The following is a 21,971-nucleotide window of genomic DNA, read 5'->3' as shown; positions in this document are numbered from 1 at the left end:
TGTCATAATCCACACCTGTTCTTCAAAACAAGTACAATTTTCGTTTTTGATTTTTTTATGCTGTAGAGACAACCCCCCCCCCCCCCCCCCCCCCACACACACACACACACACACAAAGGATTCCAGTAAATATGGAAAAATAGGCAAGTCTGCTGTTAAATCTGCAGTTGTCTGCAGACAAACATCTTAAAAACTGGGCTTAGTCTTTAGCCTGGACAGTTACTTACTGTCACTGTTTGCTGCCAGATTCTGTATAAAATGTGATGTCTGTGGAAATGTTAACTCCTCTTGAAGATCTACACCTGAACAAAACTTGCTTTAGAAGCAAAACAACTGTGTCCTGTACTTGTTTCATTTTTTTTTTTTTACTGAATGATGAAGAACTTTCTGATGTTAGGGCTGACAGCACTGAATTTTTCCACTGTACAGGAGCTCTGAATGAGTGGAAAAGGAACAGTCACTCAAAGTGTCAGCGTGACACCTTGTGGCAAGCAAGGGGGAATACAGCTGGGTGGACCCTGACTGCTGTCATCTACAAATTCAGATATTATCCTTTGATTCTTGTTATGCTGCAGAGCATTCTGGAACTGACATGACGTCATGTTGTGTGTCTATGTGTGATGTCTTTCTAGCAGGCTCGGTCAATAGAGTCAATAAAGAGAAAGGGGCTCAGATTCACACTGCATCAGTCTTAAACCCATCAGTGCAACTAAACAGGAATTGGGAGCACAAGTTTGAAGGTACTTTGGATGTTCTCTAATCGACACAGGGTACATACACACACGCATATGTACACGCTCAAATATACAGACACATCCACACTAACATTTTCTTGAATGTCCCTTAGCAAGTTGCACCTCCACCAGATGCTTTATGCAGCCATCAACAAGCTTCTGGCATAATTCTGGCTGTAGATCTGACCACTATTCTTGACCAGCATTGGCTGGTTTCCTGGCATGGATCCAGCTTTTAGGTCACAAATTTTCCATAGGGTTGAGGCTGGGGATGGGGCTTTTCCATAAGACCATTTGAAAAGCGTAATGTTAGCATTTTTCAGTCATTCCAAAATCAGTTCTGATGTGTGTTGGGATCCTTGTCCTGTTGGAACACCCAATTGTGTTCAAGTTTCAGACATTGAGCTATTGATCTGAGGTGAAGTTGAAGAATTTGGAGGTAGTCCTCCTCCTTTATTACTCGATCCACTTTGGGGCTGTTTGGCTGTCAGTGGTATTGGTACATTGCACAGAGGATAATGCTACCACCACTATGCTTGGTAGTTGTTCAGGTTTTTTAGGTTTTAAAGCACCCTCTGAATCCATGGTAAAACTCTTTACTGTGGCACTTGTGTTCCAGCAGTTGCCAGTTCATAGCAAGATTGAACCTTGGTGGTTCCTGGGTTGCTCCTGAATATCCTAACCCTTTTCCTGTGATATGAGGGTGACAGTTTGGGTATTGTTCCAGACCTTGGCAAAGTGGTGGCACATCTGAATAACTTGTGCCTATGTACACTTGTTTGAACGGATTATCCTGGAACCAGCAGTAGTTTAGAAATTGCTCGAAGAGACCTTCCCAAATTGTGTAAATCTACAGTTGTCCTTCACTGTGTTCCTCAGACTTTTTTTCATTGTTTTGAGTATTGGTCAATCCACAAACTGCCGTCAAATCCTTTTACGCTGGCAAAGAGAAACTACTAGTCGTGGCCCTGGCTTTGTCAAGTTCTATGTATTATTTGTATATATTTGTTAAGTATATACTTCAGCCCATACTTTGGACCCTGTTTGGATTAGAGAGAATCCAGAATAAATTGAAACTTGTGCACCCAAATCTTGTTTTTTAATCACTGCATCCTGGGAAACGAACAGCTCAAAAAAATTATTAAAAGCCCCAAAATTACCATAACATTCATGCCCATAATGACTGTATGTAAACTTCTGACCACAACCATATGTTGATGTGACAGAAACAATCTCTACTTGTGCTTGTGTAGCAGGGCTCTAGTCCATGGAAGCAGGTTCAACAAACTTTGAGTCTAACCAAAGTTTGTTGGTTAATTATTGGTTAAGTTAAGCTCAGATTCCCCCACCTGAGCTGTGGATCTCTGCATTTCATCCAGAGTCACCATGGGCCTCTTGGCTGCATCTCTGATCAGTGCTCTCCTTGTTCGGCCTGTAAGTTTAGGTGGACGGCCTTGTCTTGGTAGGTTTACAGTTGTGCCATACTCTTTCCATTTCCGGATAATGGATTGAACAGTGTTCCGTGAGATGTTCAAAGCTTGGGAAATCTTTTTATAGCCTAAATCTACTGTAAACTTCTCCACAACCTTATTCCTAACCTGTCTGGTGTGTTCTTTGGACTTCATGATGCTGTTTACTCCCCAGTATTCTCTTAACCATTGTGCTCCTGTGTCTGCGTGTGTGTGTGTGTGTGTGTGTGTGTGTGTGTGTGTGTGTGTGTGTGTGTGTGTGTGTGTGTGTGTGTGTGTGTAAACGGGGGTACTCACATCAAAACCTGTGTTTGGATCCCAGCCCACATGACCGATGTGCCTGAAGAGGACAGATATGTGGTGAGATCATGCAAATATGCATATGTAAATACACAAAAGTAACATGCAACACCACGGGGACCAAAACCTCACATTTACTTTGCTTGTTTTAGTTTTAGTGAAGTGTTAGTGAAGAGCAGACTCTACATGTTGCATTTCTGCTTAAAAACTCCTAAGTAAACTCAGCAGATTTTACTTCAAAGAGACAAAGACTGCTGTTCAATCACTGCTAACCAGTTAGCATCACACTTCTAATTTTGTGTTTTTCAAAGAGCAAGCTCGCATACCAGGTCACTGTTGTGGTGACCTTCATTCAGCTGCTTCCACAGAAAGTCTTGGGGCTGGGCGAGCTACAGCTCTATGGTGATTGCCTGCAGCTGACAGAAGAAGTCTTCCTATTCTGGAGATCAACTACACTGCTCAAAACAATTCAAGGAACACTTTGAAAACACATCAGATTTCAATTGGAAAAAAATTCATGCTGGATATCTATACTGATATGGACTAGGGTTTAATATTTTTCCCGAAAATGACATGAATCAAATCCCGGGAAATGACGAGCCATTTCCCGGGAATCCCGGGAAAACGTTTATTTATTTTTTTATTTTAATTAGGCCTTCTGTAGCCTGTGTCGGCCTTAACCTGTTGTGATATTGTAGAGGTAGCTTTCCAGCTATGTCCTGTTATGCCCAGTAGGGGGCAACGTTGGCTTGATTAACGCAATAAAACCTACATCTCGACATTCGAGTGCTCGAGCTATGCGGTGTTGTATCGTTCCTCAACGCTCCCTTAACAAATATAATTCGAATATTCCTCCATTGTACATGGAATTATACCAAGCTATTTTACAACTGCTGGTGCAGAACAATACGGTTCATCTCCACAGCATTGATAAAGGCTCAGCCACGCTGTCGTGGCGACATCTGTTGCGCTATATCTCCACCAGTGGAAAGCTGTAATAGTCATTGAAAAGTTAACTACCGTACTTCACTATAATATGACATAACACAGGGCCTTGAGTAATGCACTACGACTTGGTCATTGCCATTCTGGCAACAGCAAATTTATAACACCGTGTCTGAGGGTTAAAGTAGGTTCGCTGTGAATCGTCTTTTGAAAAACTGGCCGATCCTTATAGCCTAAAAAATATACATTTTACTCAACTCCATTTTAAAAGGGAAATATGTTAAAGTAATCTATTTCATGATAATTTCTTCACACATTAGGCCCGTATCCTAATTCATGATTGTTAGTAAGCGGCTGCAAACGAGGAAAAGAAACACTTGAAGTTAAACAGATATTTCTTTATTGTTCAGGGCAGGCATATTTTATAGGCTATATAATGCAATATAACAATATATAATATAAAATTATATAATACAAAATACCTTAGGGTAAACACATTGCCTACGATTTCAACAAATTAAAGAGGAAAAAAGTACAACTGTGTAATACCTCTATTAAAACGCTTGAGATGAAGGCTGAAGCCTTAAACGGAGGCTGAACGTGCCTGAAATGAAGAGTAATGCTTTTCACATTAAACGAACCCTTCTCTCAATATTTCCTTAAATTTAACATTCTGAAGCTTTCTTTTCTTTCTGAAAGTCAAATCGACGCGCGCGACTTTTTTCCCGGTTTCCCGTCTAACGTTTCCCGGGAAACGGGAAATGGTTCTGATCGCATTTCCCGGGAATCCCGGATCCCGGGATTAAACCCTAATATGGACTGGGTAATATGCTAGGAACAAAAGGATGCTACATCATTTGATGGAAATGAAAATTATCAACCTATAGAAGGCTGATTTCAAAGACACCCTGAAAATCAAAGTGAAAAAATAATGTGGCAGGTTAGTCCATCTTGCCGAAATTTCACTGAAGCAAATTAAAATCGTACAATAGTTTGTATGGCTCCCACGTGCTTGCATGCATGCTGGACAACATCAGGGAATGCTCCTCGTAAGACGGCAGATGGTATCGGACTAGAGCCTCACTGATTTTCTCGACAGTCTGAGGTGGAACCTGGCATCATCCGATGGACTGAAACACAATTTCCCAGAGGCGTTCTATTGGATTTAGATTGGATGAGTGTGGAGGCTAGTCAGTGGTATCAATTTTTTCATCTTCCAGGGCCAGTGCCTTCACCAGGAGGAACCCAGGATCCACTGCACCAGCATCAATAGGGCTCAACGATTTCACCCCAATACCAAATGGCAGTCAGGTGGCACTGCACCTAGCCTATAGAGGTCTGTGCATCTCTCCACGGACATGCCTCCCAGACCATCACTGGCCCACTACCATCGTCATAATGAACTATGTTACAAGCAACATAATGTTCTCCAACGCTTCTCCAGACCCATTCATGACTGGCACATGTGCTCAGGATGAATCTGCTCTTATATCTGAAAAGCACAGAGCATCACTGGTGGATCTGCCAATTCTGGAACTCTATGGCAAAACCCAATTGGGCTCCATGTGGCCAGTCATTGAGTATAGGACCCACTAGAGGACTGAGGCCCTCTGGCCCTCAGGCCATCCTCAGGAAGTCTGTTTCTGATTGTTTGGTCAGAGACATTCACACCAGTGGCCATGCTCTTGAGACTGTAAGGAAAACAGCAAAACTTCTGGCACTGGTACATATTGATGTGCCATCCTGGAGGAGTTGGACTACCTGTGCTACATCTGAAACTGATTAACAACCCCCTCTGCTACTTAACTGACCAGATCCATATCCAGGAAGTTAAACTGACTTGATGCTATACTCTGATTAAAAAGTGTTCCTTTAATGATTTTGAGCAGTATATGAGCTGGAGGTCTGAATTAGGTCATATCTGTGGGTTTAGCAAGGCAGGGTATGTGGGCATATATGTGCACACCCTTAACCTATAACCTTATGACAGTAACTAACAAAGAAATCCTCAGCTGCAACTCCAGTTAGTTTGTTATCCTATGGACATGCTTCAACTACAATGACTTGGACTGCAGCTGGTGATCCTCTTTCTGCTCTTCAATCTCAGTTAGTGGCCCTGCTGCTCACAGCAGATCTCCCCAGCAGAACTAGGAAAACCACTGCCAGTCTCAGACTTAAGATGCTGGAGTTGAAGTCGGTCTAACCACAGGACAAGGGGCACAGTGGCAGCTCAACAGCTGCCACAAGAGCAACCTAATCAGCTTGCCTACATGGAATAACTGGATCTAGTTTTTAGTAATTACTACTAGTGATTATCTTGGACAAATGACAAAGTTAAAAAAATCATAAAATATGTCAGACATTTTTTGATTTGGCTTTATCAATAAATGAAAATTGATTTAACTGATTTGCCCAGCCCTGGAGCACTCAATGTTAAGCGTGTGGGGCGCGACATACTGGAAGTTGCTTGGTGTGCCGATATCAGCCTTCGTCAGCTTCTTCTTCTTGCCTTTGGTCTTCTTGTCCTTCCAGCTCAGGCCGCTGTGGCTCAGCATGTTGTTGACATGATACGGCTGCTGATGGCTATGGGAGTTGTGGAATCGGACATTATTGATCTCCGGGTTCTTGATGTCCACTGTGGCCATGAGCAGTGTCGGGCCTGTGCATGGGAAGGAAGTTAAGAGGGAGGTCAAGGAGAAACATCTGTGCTGTGCATTATTTTGGACAAAATTTAGGCTCCATTTAACAAACTTTAGATTTTCACCTCCAGATTATTGGTTCTATGAAACAAATGTAATTATTCAGGGTTTTTCCAGGGTTACAACATTTCTTAAAGCATTTTCACAAATTAAAAAAAAAAAAAAAAGTCTTTCATGATTCAATTTCATAATCGCAATCAGTGGACAACTGGACAATTGGACAATTAACCGCTGGCTAGAACCCTGATCAATGTTTATCACCTAAGGATTGGTCCAGACCAAGCACAGCACTCCTTGAAAGCAACTTCCCTAAGCAAGACAAAGCAAGCTGTTTAGGAAGAACTGTAAGAGCATGGCAAAGTTCCCAAGGGCCCCAACCTGCCTGTGGGATGCGCCAGAACAAGTTCAAAAAGAAATATAAATTACTGAGGAGCAGCAAATTTTGCAAAAAGTTGATGGATGCTGGACAGACGGAATGACGCTGGATGGCACAGTATCAGATCAACTCTGCTAACTGTCATCAAAAAAAAAAAAAAAAAAAAAGCTGAATATTTTGCTGATAAATGAAAATAACAATAATATGTCTATTAGACCCTAGTCCTGCATGACTGCTCAAAGAAGTCCTACCATTAAAATAATGCTTCGATCTTAAATATGATCGATCTCTATCTCTATTAATGGGCTTTGTAGCACAGATCTTTAAGGTGGCAGCAATCAAACCATTACTTAAAAAGACATCACTTGACTCAGCTATCTTAGCTAATTACAGGCCAATCTCCAACCTTCTTTTAACTCAAAAATTCTTGAAAGAGTTGTGAAACAGGTAACTTATCATCTGCAGAGGAACGGTTTATTTGAAGAGTTTCAGTCAAGGAAGTTCAAGAGTCACGGATTCTTTATTGTCATTCATCATCAAGAAACATGACAGAACAAGATGTAGTCTTGGTGCTATTAACAATTATAATACAATACCAGTATAACTCGGGGCTGGTGAGACACACCTTCTCATTCAGTGATTTTTCATTATTTAAAAATTGTCTGCATTAATACTAAAGTCATCCAAACTATGAAAAAATACATATGGAATTATTTAGTAAACAAAAAGTGTTAACCCTTTAATACTGAACCTGTTGCCAGCGACAGAACGTACTTCAAAAGTGCTGCCGTTTGCCGACTTCCCCCAACAATTACCACAATAACCCTATATTGGCTGTGAAGGGCAATTTCTAAGCCTTCTGAAACCATTTTTCAGATAGGACAAATGGTCGCGTAATTACGGTAACTCAAAGTTATTTTGATCAGCTGCTTCAGCGGTGATACGCTCCGTGTAGACCAGCTGTTCACAGCAAGTAAGGGCAGTTAACGGGTGCTTCAGTGACAATCGCAGCTGTTTTAGGGTTAAACAAACCAGAATGTGTTTTATATTTGAAATTCTTGAAGGTAGGCACCCCTTGCTTAGATGACAGCTTTGCACATTTTGGCATTTTAGCAGAATCAGAATCAATTTATTGTCATCACATGTCAGACATGCAACAAATAGGAGTTCCAGAACACCCATCCAAAAAGACAAACAAAACAAAACAAAACAAAACAAAACAAAAAAAAAATAGGGGAGATAAATGTCTGCGGCTTTGCTGCTTCAGAGGTGCTGCCGTTTTACAAAGATAAGAGGGGGGAAAAGCATATATATTAGGATAGGTTAAAAAAAACAAAAAAAAAAAAACCTCTGCATAATAGTAAGCACATATAGCAAATAGCATGGGAGCACAAGGGTGGGTAAGGGCGGGGGGTGGAAGGAAGCCAGCGGAGGCGAGGGGTTCGGGCTACTGTGGGCTGACTCAAACTCCCTCCCTCAGCTAACAGTTCCTGATAAGAGATGGAATGTTCATCAGCAGCTTGGTCTAGGGATATCAGTTCACACAGGTCAGGGTTGGGGAGAGAAGAAAAATGCATCCGTCTCCGCTGAGAGCAAGAGAGAAGAAAATGAATAAGTCAGATTTATGAGCTATTCAACTGAAATTGGTTTCTGTTAACAGCTGTGCCTCGACAAGAGCTGATTTCTTGAATTCCTTGCCCTCTTAATGTGTCTGAGACCATCACTTGTGTTGTGAAGAGGTAGAGTTGGTATACAGTGAATAGCCCTATTTGAGTAATGTTCTAATCCATATTATGGCAAGGAGTACTCAACAAAGTACTACAGTCCATCATTACTTTAAGAAATGAAGGTCAGTCAATCCCCCAAAAACTTTGAAAGTATCCTCAAGTGCAGTCACAAATACCATCAAATGTTATGATGAAACTGGCTCTAATCAGGACTGCCCCAAAGGAAGACCAAGAGTTACCTCTGTTGCACAGCCTCAGAAGTCAACAGCACCCTAGATAAGAGCCCACCTAAATGCTTCACAGAGTTCAACTAGCACACACACATATCAACATCAACTGTTCAGAGAAGACTGTGTGAATCTGGACTTTATAGTCGAACTGCTGCAAAGAAACACCTTCTAAGGAAGAACAAGAGAAGAGAATTGCTTGGGCCAAGGAACACAAGGCATGGACATTAAACTCGTGGGAGTCAGTCCTTTGGTCTGATGAGTCCAAATTTGAGATTTTTTCCAAACGCCATGTCTTTGTAAGATGCAGAAAAGGTGAGCGGATGGTTCCTAAATGTGTAGTTCCCACCGTGAAGTATGGAGGAGGAAGTGTGATGGTTCGGGGGTGCTTTGTTGGTGACACTGTTGGCAATTTATTCAACATCCAAGGCACACGTAGCCAGCATGGCTACCCAAAGCATTCTGCAGCAACATGCCATCCCATCTGGTTTGCGCTTAGTGGAATAGTCCGTATGCAGGATGGGTGGAGTCTCTTGATTCAGGTTGCTTTGTTCTTGCATCTGCTGGTGTAAATGTTTGAGATGTTTGAAATGTTTCGACGGTCCTCTGCGCAGACTTAACCACCTGCTGCAGTGCCTGGTTCTCTGCAGCGATGCAGCTGCAGTACCACAAAATGATGCAGGCAGTCAGTGTGCACTCCAACGCCAACTTCTAAAAGAAACTGAGGATGTTAAAGGGAAGCTCTGTCCCCTTCAGCTTCCTCAAGAAATACAGGCATTTATGAGCCTTTTTAAATGATACTGAGGGTGTGTAGAGCACTGGACTGAGGACAGAGTTTTAAGGATGATGGATGAGGATGTGATGTTGTTGATTCCAACACACTGAGGTCTGTAAGTCCAAAATCCCAGTGCACAGTGATGGAGCTATCCATGTCCTGACATTTTGTTCACCAGTGTCTGTGGAATGATTGTGTTGGAAGGCAGAACTAAAAACCAAAAAGAGCAACCTCACATGAGAATTCTTGTTCTCCATATGTGTCAAGGACTGATGGAACACAGCAGAGATGACGTCAGCCATGGTGCGTCAGCCATGGCGTGTCAGCCATGGCGCATGGAGCGTCAGCCATGGCGCGTCAGCCATGGAGCGTCAGCCATGGAGTAGTTCCATCTGTAGGCATACTGGTGAGGGTCAGCTGTTTCGGGTCAGCTGATGGATTAACTCCTTCACGAGTTACAACCTAACCTGGAATCCTGTCAGGCCTGCAGCTTTCCGGGGGTTTACTTTCTGCAGTGTTATCCTTACCTCTGCTGCTGTCACAGTGAGAGGGGGTTGTGTGGTGAGGGTGTGAACCTGGATATGATGGTGGTGCTGGAGGCCTCAAAGTGGGCATAGAAAGAGCTCATGGTATCAGGTAGTGATGGGTTTAGAGGGTATTGTGCATTAATCTTATCTGCGATGCATTTAATATCTTTCACATGCTCCAAGTGTTGCCTACAGCTCCTCCTATAGTAAGAGAACAGTGAAAAGGCTGCCAAAAACCTGCCAGATTATAGAGATATTGACAACGAGTTTGCTGCTGCCCCAGAGGTATTTTGCAAGGAGTTCAAGCCTACTATGCCTGAACTCACATGCCTCCGGGCCACGACCATGACAGCCATGGACTCCTAGGAGATGTCCTCCAAGACTGACGGAGAAAAAAGGTGTGTCCACCTGGACCGAGCGCATCAGAACAATGCTGCATATGTTGGAGGTGTCCAGGCCCTCACTGATGCCTTTAAGACTGCATTCCTTATCAGAGTTGATATGACTAAGGTCACCGCCTGGCACAAGAAGTCTGATGAAATGGTTGATTACCTCAACTGAAATGCTTGCAAGTAACCTTGAGAAAGCTATACTGATAGTGATTAAGCATTCAGAGCAGAAGAATAACCCTTTGACTGGTACTTGTGTAAAATACTCACATGATGCTTAAATGGGAGGCAAATGGAGGCAAGCCAAAATCTGTCACTTTTCTGTGAAGCTAGAACCTGTGGTTGCAAGTCTTCTTCATTGTCTCAGAGCTGTGGCTGCTGCGGAGAAAGCTGTTCCTGCCTCACATGACATTGTCAGATATTCTGATCTCACTTTTCTTGCTTCACATGCTGTTTTCTTCCTCCTTGAGGGTACGCTCAAGCTGACATTACATAAGCATGTTCCTGGTAGTACACTTACATGAGACACATCTGCCCAGCAGTGATGTGACTAATGCTGGATCAGTGATTGAATGCAGACACTGCCTTCAACGACAGACTTCCCTAGTATCACAGTATAACTGGTCTTCTGTGTCAATCCCCATCTCCCTGACACCACTGTTAGGAAACCCCTTGCTCAGGCCTGGCTAAAAGGTAATGTCTAGTTTCAACTAGCTAACTATACAGCTCATACTGTGTCTCCCAGATTCTCCTGTCAAGTTCTATACAGGTCTCCGTTGATGAGGGTAATCCACTTACTGATTGCACATCTGTATGGTGTGATGTCACTCCCAACTTCACTCATACCCTGTTAAATCACATTCATGAAGTTGTTCACCATGGTTGGGTGAGTCAGGCTGTAGCTGCACGGCCTACTCTGAATGCAGCGTCCTGCATCCTCAGAGAATGCACTTCTGCATTTAACCAGAGTTTTGGTTTGGGATGGATAGTATTTGTTCTGGTGGTTGTCACATCCTCCAAACACCTTTTGAAATAACCCAGGACCCAGGATGTGTATTCCTCCAGATTTCCATTTACCCCCTTCTCGCTGCCTTTCTGAACATCTGTTAATATGTTGTTTCAAAGCAGTCCTAGAGAGTTCACTAAGCCACACGGTAATGGTTTTCTGCATAATTTTCCTACTCTTTAACACAGGGAACTATGCAGGGATGAGCATGATAGAGATGTGCTCTGCGGAGCCAAGGTGGGAGTGGGGGATAGCTCTGTTTGTTCCTCTTCTCTTTGTGTACACTCCGTTGAGTGTATTGTAACCCAGAGTGGCGATGGTGACGTGCTGACTGAACATGGGTAGTGTGTTTTACAGATTGGGTGGCTGAAATCACCTACAATCACATACAGAGCCTCTTTCGTGTGTTCTGCAGCGAGGTGAAGGTATCATGTAGCTCCTTTAAAGCACCATTAGCATTTACATGAGGAGGAAAATAAAAGGGAACTATGAACACGGATGTGAACTTACATAGTAGGTAGTGGTGGCATTAGACGGTTTAGTGTTTAACTGCTTCAGAGCAGTGGCTGCCAATCACAGAACAGTTCGTGCACCAACGTTTGTTCACATAGATGCAGAGTTCCCCTCCTCCTGGTTTCTCCAACAGCTCGTTCCAATCCCAACAGAAGAAAATCTACCTGTTGAACTGGAAAACAGTCAGGCATGCCGCTGTTGAGCCAGGTTTCTGTCAACACAATGACACAATCGTCCTGCATCTGCCGCTGAAGGTCTCAGTCATAATAGCTGCATTATCAAGAGTGTGAACACTGGACTTGAAGAGTGATGGAATGGTTGGTCTGCTACCGCTGGCCTTTAACTTAGCTAGCTGGCTCTCTTGTCCCTCTTCTGATTCCTTGTGCACTGCCTCCTCTTGGTTTTTAAGCGGCATTGTCTGCTCTTCCATGCTGCCATCTGCCAAGCTGTGCTCTGAGCTTTGGTGGAAATAGAGCCAACCAGTTGTTGTGCAACTACAAAAGCTCAGCCGAGCTGTACTTTATAATTGCTCTGTCCACAGTAACAGTAGTGTTTCTGATAATCCTGAGAGCTAGAGAAGCTGTATGCCACCATCTTGGGCCTGACACCTGGATTCAGAATTCACCACAGTACAGAAGCAGCACTAGTAAAGGTTACAAATGATCTTCTTATGGCCTCTGACAGTGGACTCAGCTCTATGTTTGTCCTGCTACACATCTGTGCAGCGTTCTATACTGTTGACCATAATATTATATTACAGACATTAGTGCATGCCATAGGTATTAAAGGTACTATGCTGCAGTGGTTTGAATCATATCTATCTAATAGACTACAATTTGTTCATGTAAATAGGGAATCGTCTTCACACACTAAGGTTAATTATGCAGTTCCAGAAGGTTCCATGCTAGGACCAATTCCATTTACATTACACATTAGGCAGTATTATTAGAAGGCATAGCATACATTTTCATTGCACCATGATACCCAGCTTTATCTATCTATGAAGTCAGATGACACACACCAATTAGTTAGACCACAGGAATGTCTTAAAGACATGAACACCTGCTTCTACATTCAGATAAAACTGAAGTTATTGTACTTGGCCCATCAAATCTTCAAAACATTGTGTCTAACCAGATAATTACTGGATGGCATTACCTTAGTCTCCAGTAACACTGTGAGGAACCTTTGAGTCATTTTAGACCAGGATATGTCCTTTAAAGACAATATTAAACAAACATGTAGGACCGCTGTTTTGCATCTCGCAATATCTCTAAAATCAGTAACATTCTGTCTCAGAGTGATGCTGAAAAACTAGTTCATGCATTTATTACTTCTAGACTGGACTATTGTAATTTATTATTACTACTGCTCATTATTACTATTATTGATCGGGTTGCCCTAAAAACTCTGAAATGTCTTCAGTTGATCCAAAATGCTGCAGCGAGAGTACTGACAAGGACTGGAAAAAGACAGCATCTCTCTCTCTCATATTGACTTCTCTTTAATGGTTCCTTGTTAAATCCAAAATTGAATTTAAAATCCTTCTCTTCACATACAAGGTCTTGACTAATCAGGCCCCACCTTATCTTAAAGCCCTTCTAATAGTTTCTAAGGCCTGTCTAAAGAAATTCAAAGTAAATTCAATGCGATTCTAGTGTGATAGTGTCAACAACATGGCATTGCTTAATCGCATGTACCAATATGACAAAGGGCTGCTACAAACTGTGGTTTTATCCATCTGCACTGAGCATTCATGATACATCCTTTGCTTCCCTTATGTTTGTCCAAGCCATGCAGTCCTCGAATTCCTTATAATCCCCATAAACTGAAGCAACATCTGACATAACCACTAATCCACTACTAATCCCAGTCCAAATCGCTGGTGTACCCCCACCCCCATGAGTTCTAGATTTCTACAACTACACCAACAGCTTTACCTCAGCTGCAGTCTCCGAAGAACCAGGAGATCGTTGTCTCCCTGATTTCAGAGCTGATGAGGTACCTTTGTGCAGGCTTGGATATCAAGAGAACTACTTTTTTAGTAAAGACCTAAAAGTGCTGAATTATTCATGAAATTCTGAAAACTGACAAAAAAAATATCCATCCAGATTCATAATCATATTTTACAGCTTCTAAATTAAAGCAAAAAAAGTCACCTTTATCCAATACCTAACTTAATCATTTGGAGGTGGCTGTTGCTCAGGAGGTAGAGCAGGTCATCTCCTAATAGGAAGGTTGGAGGTTCCTGGCTGCTCCAGTCTGCACGCTAAAGTATCCTTGGGCAAGACATTGCTTCTGGCGTGTTCATTTGAGTGTGAGTGTGTGTGAATGTTAAGCTAGAAAGCACCTAGATATGGGGGGAGGGGGGGGGGGGGGCATTTTCAGGTAATCTTAAAATCTTAAAATATACATTAAATCAGCCATCACCAATAGGCGGACCTCGGTCCGGATCCGGACCGAAATGATGTCTCAAGCGGACCCGAACCTAATACCAAAACAGAAATAACCACTGAATTTAAATCTTGTTGAGCGCTTTCTGGTTTACCTGCACAGCGTTTACAGTCCTTACGGTAGTAATTAAGCGTCCAAGGAAACCCACTGACCAATTGCATGCAAGTTTGGCTATACCACGTGATACCACCAAGCTGGTGCCTGCCGGCTGGTAAACTTTGTAACAAACAGGGTTATTATAGTTAACGAAAACGAACTAAATAATGAAAACTGAAACTGAAACAAACATTTTCATTAACTGAAATAAATAAAATCTATAATAAAAAGCAAAAAACTGCATAGTGAGTTTACAAAACTAACTAAAACTAACAGAAATTATAGATAAAATGACCTTTGTTTTCTAATTTTATTTAAAAAAAAACCCTTGTGGAATGATATGAAATCATTTTTTTCCGCTCTAACAGTTTAAGCTGGGAGCGCCATCGGACAACTGTGTGCGTGCTCACCGCATCGGTCCGCAAAGTAATGGCAGCGGTCTGCCAAGAAACCGCACTGATCCTTCAACGTAACCTGATGTGCGCCTCCGGAGAAATCGAACTACAGGTCGGGTCCACACAGCCCACAAGGTTGTGATTAACCTGTTCAGTCCTTGTGCGTTTCTGGCTACTTTTTGCTGCAGTGTTGGAATTTATCAGTGAGAGAATAACAATCAGGAATAATAATCAAAGCATCAATATAAGGACTCACAAATGTCAGCAAATTCCTGGAGGGAGACTGCTGGAACTATCGGAATGGATGTGAAGAAATGAAGAAAGTGGAAAAACAGGGACAAATAAGTTTGCAGCCAAAAAACTGAGCACAAAGAGCTAGGACCAAAAAAGTCCCAGCCTGCACCGCATATAAAACACCAGCATGCAACCACAAGGTAATTAACACACAATCCAGCTACATAAGCATAAATTGTTGGCCACTTAAGTAGGTTGTGTACAGAGGCCACAAAGCTAGCTCTCCAAGCAGCTCCAAAACAGAAGCAGCTTCATGTGGTGAGAACATCAGGATGCAGCTGGATTTGAGCTTTGATTCCTTCAAAAGTTCAGTTTGTTTTTGCTGTGGTCTGATGTTTTACACCACATGTTCTGCACTGACGCTGAAGTTTGTTGTAGAGTTTTTCTCCCTGTTGATGTTCATGTTTAATATTACACACATTAAACACGTAATGCTGCTATTTTGTGAACAGTTGATTGTTGAATGCAGTTTTTTAAACGGTATATTTTATATATATATATATATATATATATATATATATATATAAAGTGTTGGACTTCCGGACCTTGGCCTCATGAAATTTTGTCTGACTGGACCTTTTTAATATTTTATTTGAATACCCCTGCATTAAACCCTTCGACCATAAATGAGTAAACCCTGGGTTTACAAATGATTTAAGTGCCAAATTTTAAAAATTTTCAAATACTGCAAATACTGAAGATGAACTCCTTTTTTTCCAATTGGTAGATGACACGCTCTACCTCCTGAGCCACAGTCACCCCTAAGTACTTTATAGCGTTACAGTTGTGCTCAGCACTTCAGGTGGAGCAAATTGTGGCATCACATCTAAACAGCTGCAGCAAACCATGGGATAACTTCCAAACAGTGGCCACTCCAACAGCACATCGTAGCGTCACCCCCAAATTCCAAAGCACCACCCACAAACACTGTGGCATGTTGTGGCATCTGAGCTAGCCCCTGCTGTAAAAGTCTCCAGATCCAAAAGTATACATCTTTTGGCTCTGAGGAAGACATCATAGGAAAGAAAATAAGGTTTCCTTTAATTTAGGGATAAACTGAGAGCTGTAAAGTGAAAAATGTGAGAAAAGTAATAGACACACCATTTGCCACAGAGAGGCTCTTCTTGCACCAAATCAACAAGTGAAGTAAGAGGAGATAGGTGCCAAAAAATGAGGAAGAATAGTTTCCTTAGGGGTTGTGTCAGGAAGGGCATCCAGTATAAAACGGTGCCAAATGAAATATGCGGAGGTACCTGCTGTGGCGGCCTTGTGAATAAGGAAGCATCTGAAAGCAGCTTTTAGTGGATTAGACACCAATGAATTAGCAGATTTTGGACATGTTAATTAATGCCAGATTAGGCCAGCAAAAAAGTAACAAGCAACAACTAATTGCAAATTATTATATCTTAATGTTATTTCATCCAACATTATGAAATCATAAAAAAAAAGACTTTAAACTGAATATTTAATGGGTTAACCAAGGAAATGTTAGCTAAATAGCACATTTTAACATGCAGTAGACTGGTCTGTTTAAACAATTTATCCACTGAGTATGACCTAGTATGATAAAATGAGAACTACACAACAGATATTTTTTGTCATATGTGGCTATAAATATAGAGTCAGGGAGGATATTTGAAAAGTCTCATAAATAGGAGTTGTGATCTTGTTGACTATTACCCACTGTATTATGTTATAGCTTAGCTGATGGGAGAAGCAGAGGAAAGGTGGAGGACTCAAATGAGACTGAAATACAAGGCAAGTTTAAAATACATTACCAACTCTGGAAAAAAAACTACATAAGGCTAAATGGGGGGATTATACTAAATACATACAGTTTTATTCAACTGCATTATGCATGTTATCACACTAATTCTGTATTATAGATGTAGTATATACTGTCTACAAAAAGTCATAGCAAGTGATCCTTGTCATGCTCTGTTTAATGTAAGCAACTTATTAAGTTCCATAATTTAATCTGGGTAATAAAAACCACACCTCATCTCTTAATGCATTTACCTGTCTAAACCTATACAGGCACATCTGACATTGTCTGTCTTTGACACTCTCAGCACAGGAAGGATGGGGGGATTCAGCCTAAAGACTCCCTGCAGTGAGACAGCAGCCTGACCATGAAATTTATTCCCCTGAGTTTCTGAAGTTTTACCCACTTCTTATTTATAATAAACCAGACATTATGCTTCCCAATGGTCCTGTCTTTTGTTGTAAGGGGAAAAAATGGCAAACATATTTGTTGTTTTTAATCCATTGCTAAGATTGTTCATGCTAAATCAGGCCAACAATTTCTCCTCTTGGTGTCAGTAGGATAACTGACAGAGAAAAATGTATACATGTATAGTGTACCATCCCCATGCAGTACAGCACACAACAGCAGAGACTGTATACAGGATAATAGTGGGGACAGAACACAAACTGTGTGACAGGCCATTAGTTTTTCCTAGTTTATTAGAGATTTACATAATGAATTAATTGTGGCAAAACATACATAAATCAAATGCATTTGTGTGTGAAAAAAAACCCAGAAATTAGTTAAGTGTTTTATAATACCAAGTGTCTTAGCATGCCTGATGGCAAATGATATGCAGTAATATGCATTTTAATGCAACCTGAAACCTGATAATGTGTTCTAATTTAAACAGCAGATTTCTCCACATGCAGGACAGAGAAATTACTGTCTCTGTCTCATAAAAAGTGGATATTTCTTTTGAATTAGAATATTACAAATTTAAGCTATTAAGTAAACAATGATGAAATTAAGTCCAAAAACAAGAGGATGGGCAGCAGTAATTTTGGGGATTACAGATTAGGTCTAATGTGCATTACTACAGGGTTTAAAGAGAACAACAACTGAGAACATGTGGTCTACATATGGCACAGATGGGCTTCCTGCTGACCAGATTAACTTGCTTCACTCTGTGTCAGTGTGTGAGTCAGGCTGTGAAACACTGCTGCCAAGGTGTCAGGAAACGCTACACCACATTGCAGTCTGCTGGCATTTGCCAGGCAGTATTAGCCTCCAAGTTCCCTGGTACAAAGAACATGTACTTGTTACCCGATTACCATCAAAACTATCTGAAGATCATGCGTTTAACAGCTTTTGTTTAATCGTATCCATTACAACCACTGAAGCCCACGCAAAACAAACAGTAATCTTCAACCAAGGTCAAAATAACAAAACAAGTCATAAGGTCAATAGCAGCAATCTGGTGCAGTTGTTGGGCCTATTTGGTGGTTTATAGACAAGTGAACTTGATGCACAAAACTGCAGTTTTTGTAATTTAATTAGTGTTTGTGTTTGAAGAAAGACCTGACAAACCATTTAATTCAGAACAGCAAAAGGGATTACATGCCAACTGGACCAAGAAACTAACAGCTCAACATGTATTTGCGACTAAGGCCAAGCCACAGTGTATCACAAAAGTGAGTACACCCCTCACATTTCTGCAGATATTTAAGTATATCTTTTCATGGGACAACACTGACAAAATGACACCTTGACACAGTGAAAAGTAGTCTGTGTGCAGCTTACATAACAATGTAAATTTATTCTTCCCTCAAAATAACTCAATATACAGCCATTAATGTCTAAACCAGCAGCAACAAGAGTGAGTACACCCCTAAGAGACTACACCTGTAAATGTCCAAATTGAGCACTGCTTGTCATTTCCCCTCCAAAATGTCATGTGACTCGTTAGTGTTACTCGGTCTCAGGTGTGCATAGGGAGCAGGTGTGTTCAATTTTGTAGTACAGCTCTCACACTCTCTCATACTGGTCACTGAAAGTTCCAACATGGCAAAGAACTCTGTGAGGATCTTAAAGACGAATTGTTGCTCTACATGAAGACTGTTATATAAGCTGCACACAGACTACTTTTCATTGTGTCAAAGTGTCATTTTGTCAGTGTTGTCCCATGAAAAGATATATTTAAATATCTGCAGACATGTGAGGGGTGTACTCACTTTTGTGATACACTGTAGTTACTGTAGTCCTGGCTTAGACACTTTTAATTAGGTGTTGGATGTGAGACAATTATACCATTATATTATATACCATTAAAACTGTAAACTAAAGAGACATTCATGATTTGGACTTGAAATTATATTTTGCTATATATTAACAGCATATCCTTGAATCAAGGACCTACAGCACCGTCCTGTACCTATGGTGATATTTCTAGAATAGTTACCTGATGGGACCCACACAATTGGTTTCCCAAAAATTGTGTGGCTGCACATGGATACTGTGCTGTGTATTATTTGTGCTTTCATTACTTGTTTATTCAGTGCTTCATTTGCTACAGTTTTAATACATTTCTATTGGATCTAACTCAATTTCTGATAGCATTTGTCATTATTGCATCACAAATTACCTCTTCATGAGGCATATACACTGCACGGCCCATTCATTTTCTCTAATTTTTTGCCTTTTCAAACCTCTTAGGTGACTCACTTGCATTTCTAATCTTAAAGCAGCATTAAACAATGAGTCTTACACAGCAAACAACTGCATTAGAAAATTCTAAATTCTTTGATATAAAGTTAAAAAAAGTCTCACATTTCATTAAGAAACATCTAATCATAATTCTCTAAAAAGAGATGCTATCAGAAGCTCAACACCCTGGACTCTGACTGAATGCTTGTATAACTGAAAATTAACTTTCACATTTCTCCGCATGTTGCATCTTGCTGTGTGTCTGCTGTATTGTTTGTTGCTGCATGGGATGGCTAATTGGCTCATTGTGTTCAGTCCTGTGTACTTGTTACTGAAAATTTTAAGGCCTGAATGGGAGAAATCATTTAAAAGTTACAAGTTAACATATTGAAACACTGAGTCACTGAGCTGATGTAATCACAACTTAAGAATTTAACATACCATTTTTAGGGTCGCCTCTTTTCTCTGCAAAAGAAAAATTAACACAATTATAGTTTCAGGGGGAAAAAGTAATCAGGAATCAACAAACTTTAGAATCCATGAAGAACTTTTTTGAATTTTTAGTAGGCAAGAAGAATGTTTAAGAATCAGAAATGTGTTTTTAAAAAAGGTATAGTGTTAAAAATCTCACCATTAGATGTCAGTAGATTGCAGACTGCAGTCAACTGAATTCTGAGTAAGTGAGTTTAAGCTGTCTGGCTGCTGTTTACCTCAGCTGTCTGCATCTATTTACTATGGAGGAGGCTGTAAAACTTTGTGAAATGAGTCAGTGAAGCCCACTTCTGTCCAATGACACAACAAATGAGGTGAGTTGTTGAGGATATCCTTAACTTTACAGTCAATAAGTGCTGCTGTTTAGCTGTGTTAGCCAGCATTAGACTGACTTCAAAGAAAGTTTTACGAAAACTGTTGGACTTGGACGCTTAGCAGATAAACTCTTGCACGATATGAAAATATAATTAAGCTGTTTGTCAGAGGGAAACTGTGTTTTTTAGGGCACTCAAGCCTAACATTAGCTGGTATAATGTTAGATTATAACCAGTTTGTTGTTATTCGTGTTATTGTTGTTTAGCTGGCTCATTGTCAGCTGTCCGGAGATGGGCGGGTTGCATATCTAATTTGCTGACAATATGAAAATGTGACAACATTGGGAATAAATAAGCATGTACTCAAGATGACAGGGCAACATGGTAGCTTCTGCAAACTGGCGCCCATGTATTTTTAATAGATAAATACATTTATGAGAACGTATCAGTTTGCTGGAAGACATAATTACACACTAATCAATGTAAATGGTAAATTCTAAATGAACTCTCTCTTATATAGTGCTTTTCTAATCTAAATGACTTATCATTTAACATTTTCTGTTAAATAACCTAAAATTACTTTCTGCACCTTTAACGTTCAGTTAGTAGGCCTTGCTAAAGCCCTGAGGTGCACAAATGCTGCATCACATAGGGCAGAGCAGTCAGATGGTGAAGTCTTGGAATGAGAAGAAGAAGAGTAGCAAAAGGTTTTAAAGCTCAACTGTGTCTGTCATATAGTTTCCCATTAGCAGTGATCCTGTCTGTAGTGCAGTTCAAGATGAAGGGTTGGTTGTATTCATCCTTTCATATAAGAATGGAAACACAGGTCTGACCAATGCCAATGTACAGGCAAAATGGATTATTCTAACATGGAGATGAGAGGAGAACAAATACATCACAAAAGCATGCCATCCTCCAGAAGTCATTTATTTTACCTGCATACATTAATTCTTTTGTGGCACTTATACCTCTTTTCCAACAATATTTAAACCTAATCTAAAACTGCTTCCATTATTTTCTTCTGAAAAATGACTGGTACCGATGACGCCATTTAGGCACCTTCAAGGCACCACAAAGTTGGAACGAGTGGCACTGGCTATAGGAGAGACAACCTAAAAAACTACAGAAACGTTCAAGTTGGTTTTCAAACCTGTCGAAAGGTACCACAGCCAGAACTATGCCAGTGGAACCCAGGCCTTGATGGTATAAGACAAGTGAGATTTTTTTTTTTTTTTTCCCCCACATACTGTAAACAACCTGCTTTTGCTGGTAAGGATCCGTCCTCCACCATCTACAAGCGTTCCATTGCTAGAGTGGCCAAAGTCACTGTTAGCCATCCTAGCTCAAAATATATTTTGCTTTCTACTTTCCTCAGAGTTACACAACTTAAATTTACTGGCTGTGATATGGGATGAAAAGACCAAATAAGACCAAACAATCCTGCACACTTTCAACTACCTCCACTCCCCTTTAAGATGTTCAAGTGTTCAACAGTGTGCTGAACTCTTTACGTCAACTCCAAGCCTGCCTTTTTTATCCTTTTCAAAACATGACAAAAATGACAAAAAAATGACAGCTAAAATATAAATCATTACAGTTCTTGGATATTTACAATTGTTGTATCATGCCAATATTCGCATCCTGAGATGAATCAATGATGCCAACAAAGATAAACTTAACTAGAATTTCAGTTTTCATTAGTTTCATAAATTATATTCCTGATACATGCTGGAATATAATTTATGAAACTCTCAAGTCATATTCAAGCTGGGTTAGTAGAAGATGA

At 40.8% G+C, this 21,971-nt stretch overlaps 1 protein-coding gene across 3 annotated transcripts in view; it reads right to left on the bottom strand.

Moving 5' to 3' along the window:
- wasla (WASP like actin nucleation promoting factor a) overlaps positions 1-21,971 on the bottom strand; it is a 61,018-nt gene that overhangs the window by 19,288 nt on the left and 19,759 nt on the right. The window contains exons 5-8 of one of the 3 annotated variants that reach the window (XM_030732479.1): positions 19,821-19,844; positions 14,889-14,924; positions 5,906-6,107; positions 2,501-2,543 (exon numbers count right to left, since the gene is read on the bottom strand). In XM_030732479.1, the coding sequence (XP_030588339.1) occupies positions 2,501-2,543; positions 5,906-6,107; positions 14,889-14,924; positions 19,821-19,844 (305 nt within the window). The remainder of the gene's footprint in view (positions 1-2,500; positions 2,544-5,905; positions 6,108-14,888; positions 14,925-19,820; positions 19,845-21,971) is intronic. The other 2 variants (XM_030732480.1, XM_030732481.1) reach the window with 2 other exon arrangements.

The sequence above is a fragment of the Archocentrus centrarchus genome, chromosome 6 (assembly GCF_007364275.1).
Source record: "Archocentrus centrarchus isolate MPI-CPG fArcCen1 chromosome 6, fArcCen1, whole genome shotgun sequence".
NCBI classification, from domain to species: Eukaryota; Metazoa; Chordata; class Actinopteri; order Cichliformes; family Cichlidae; genus Archocentrus; species Archocentrus centrarchus.
This window is presented reverse-complemented; position numbering and strand designations above follow the sequence as displayed.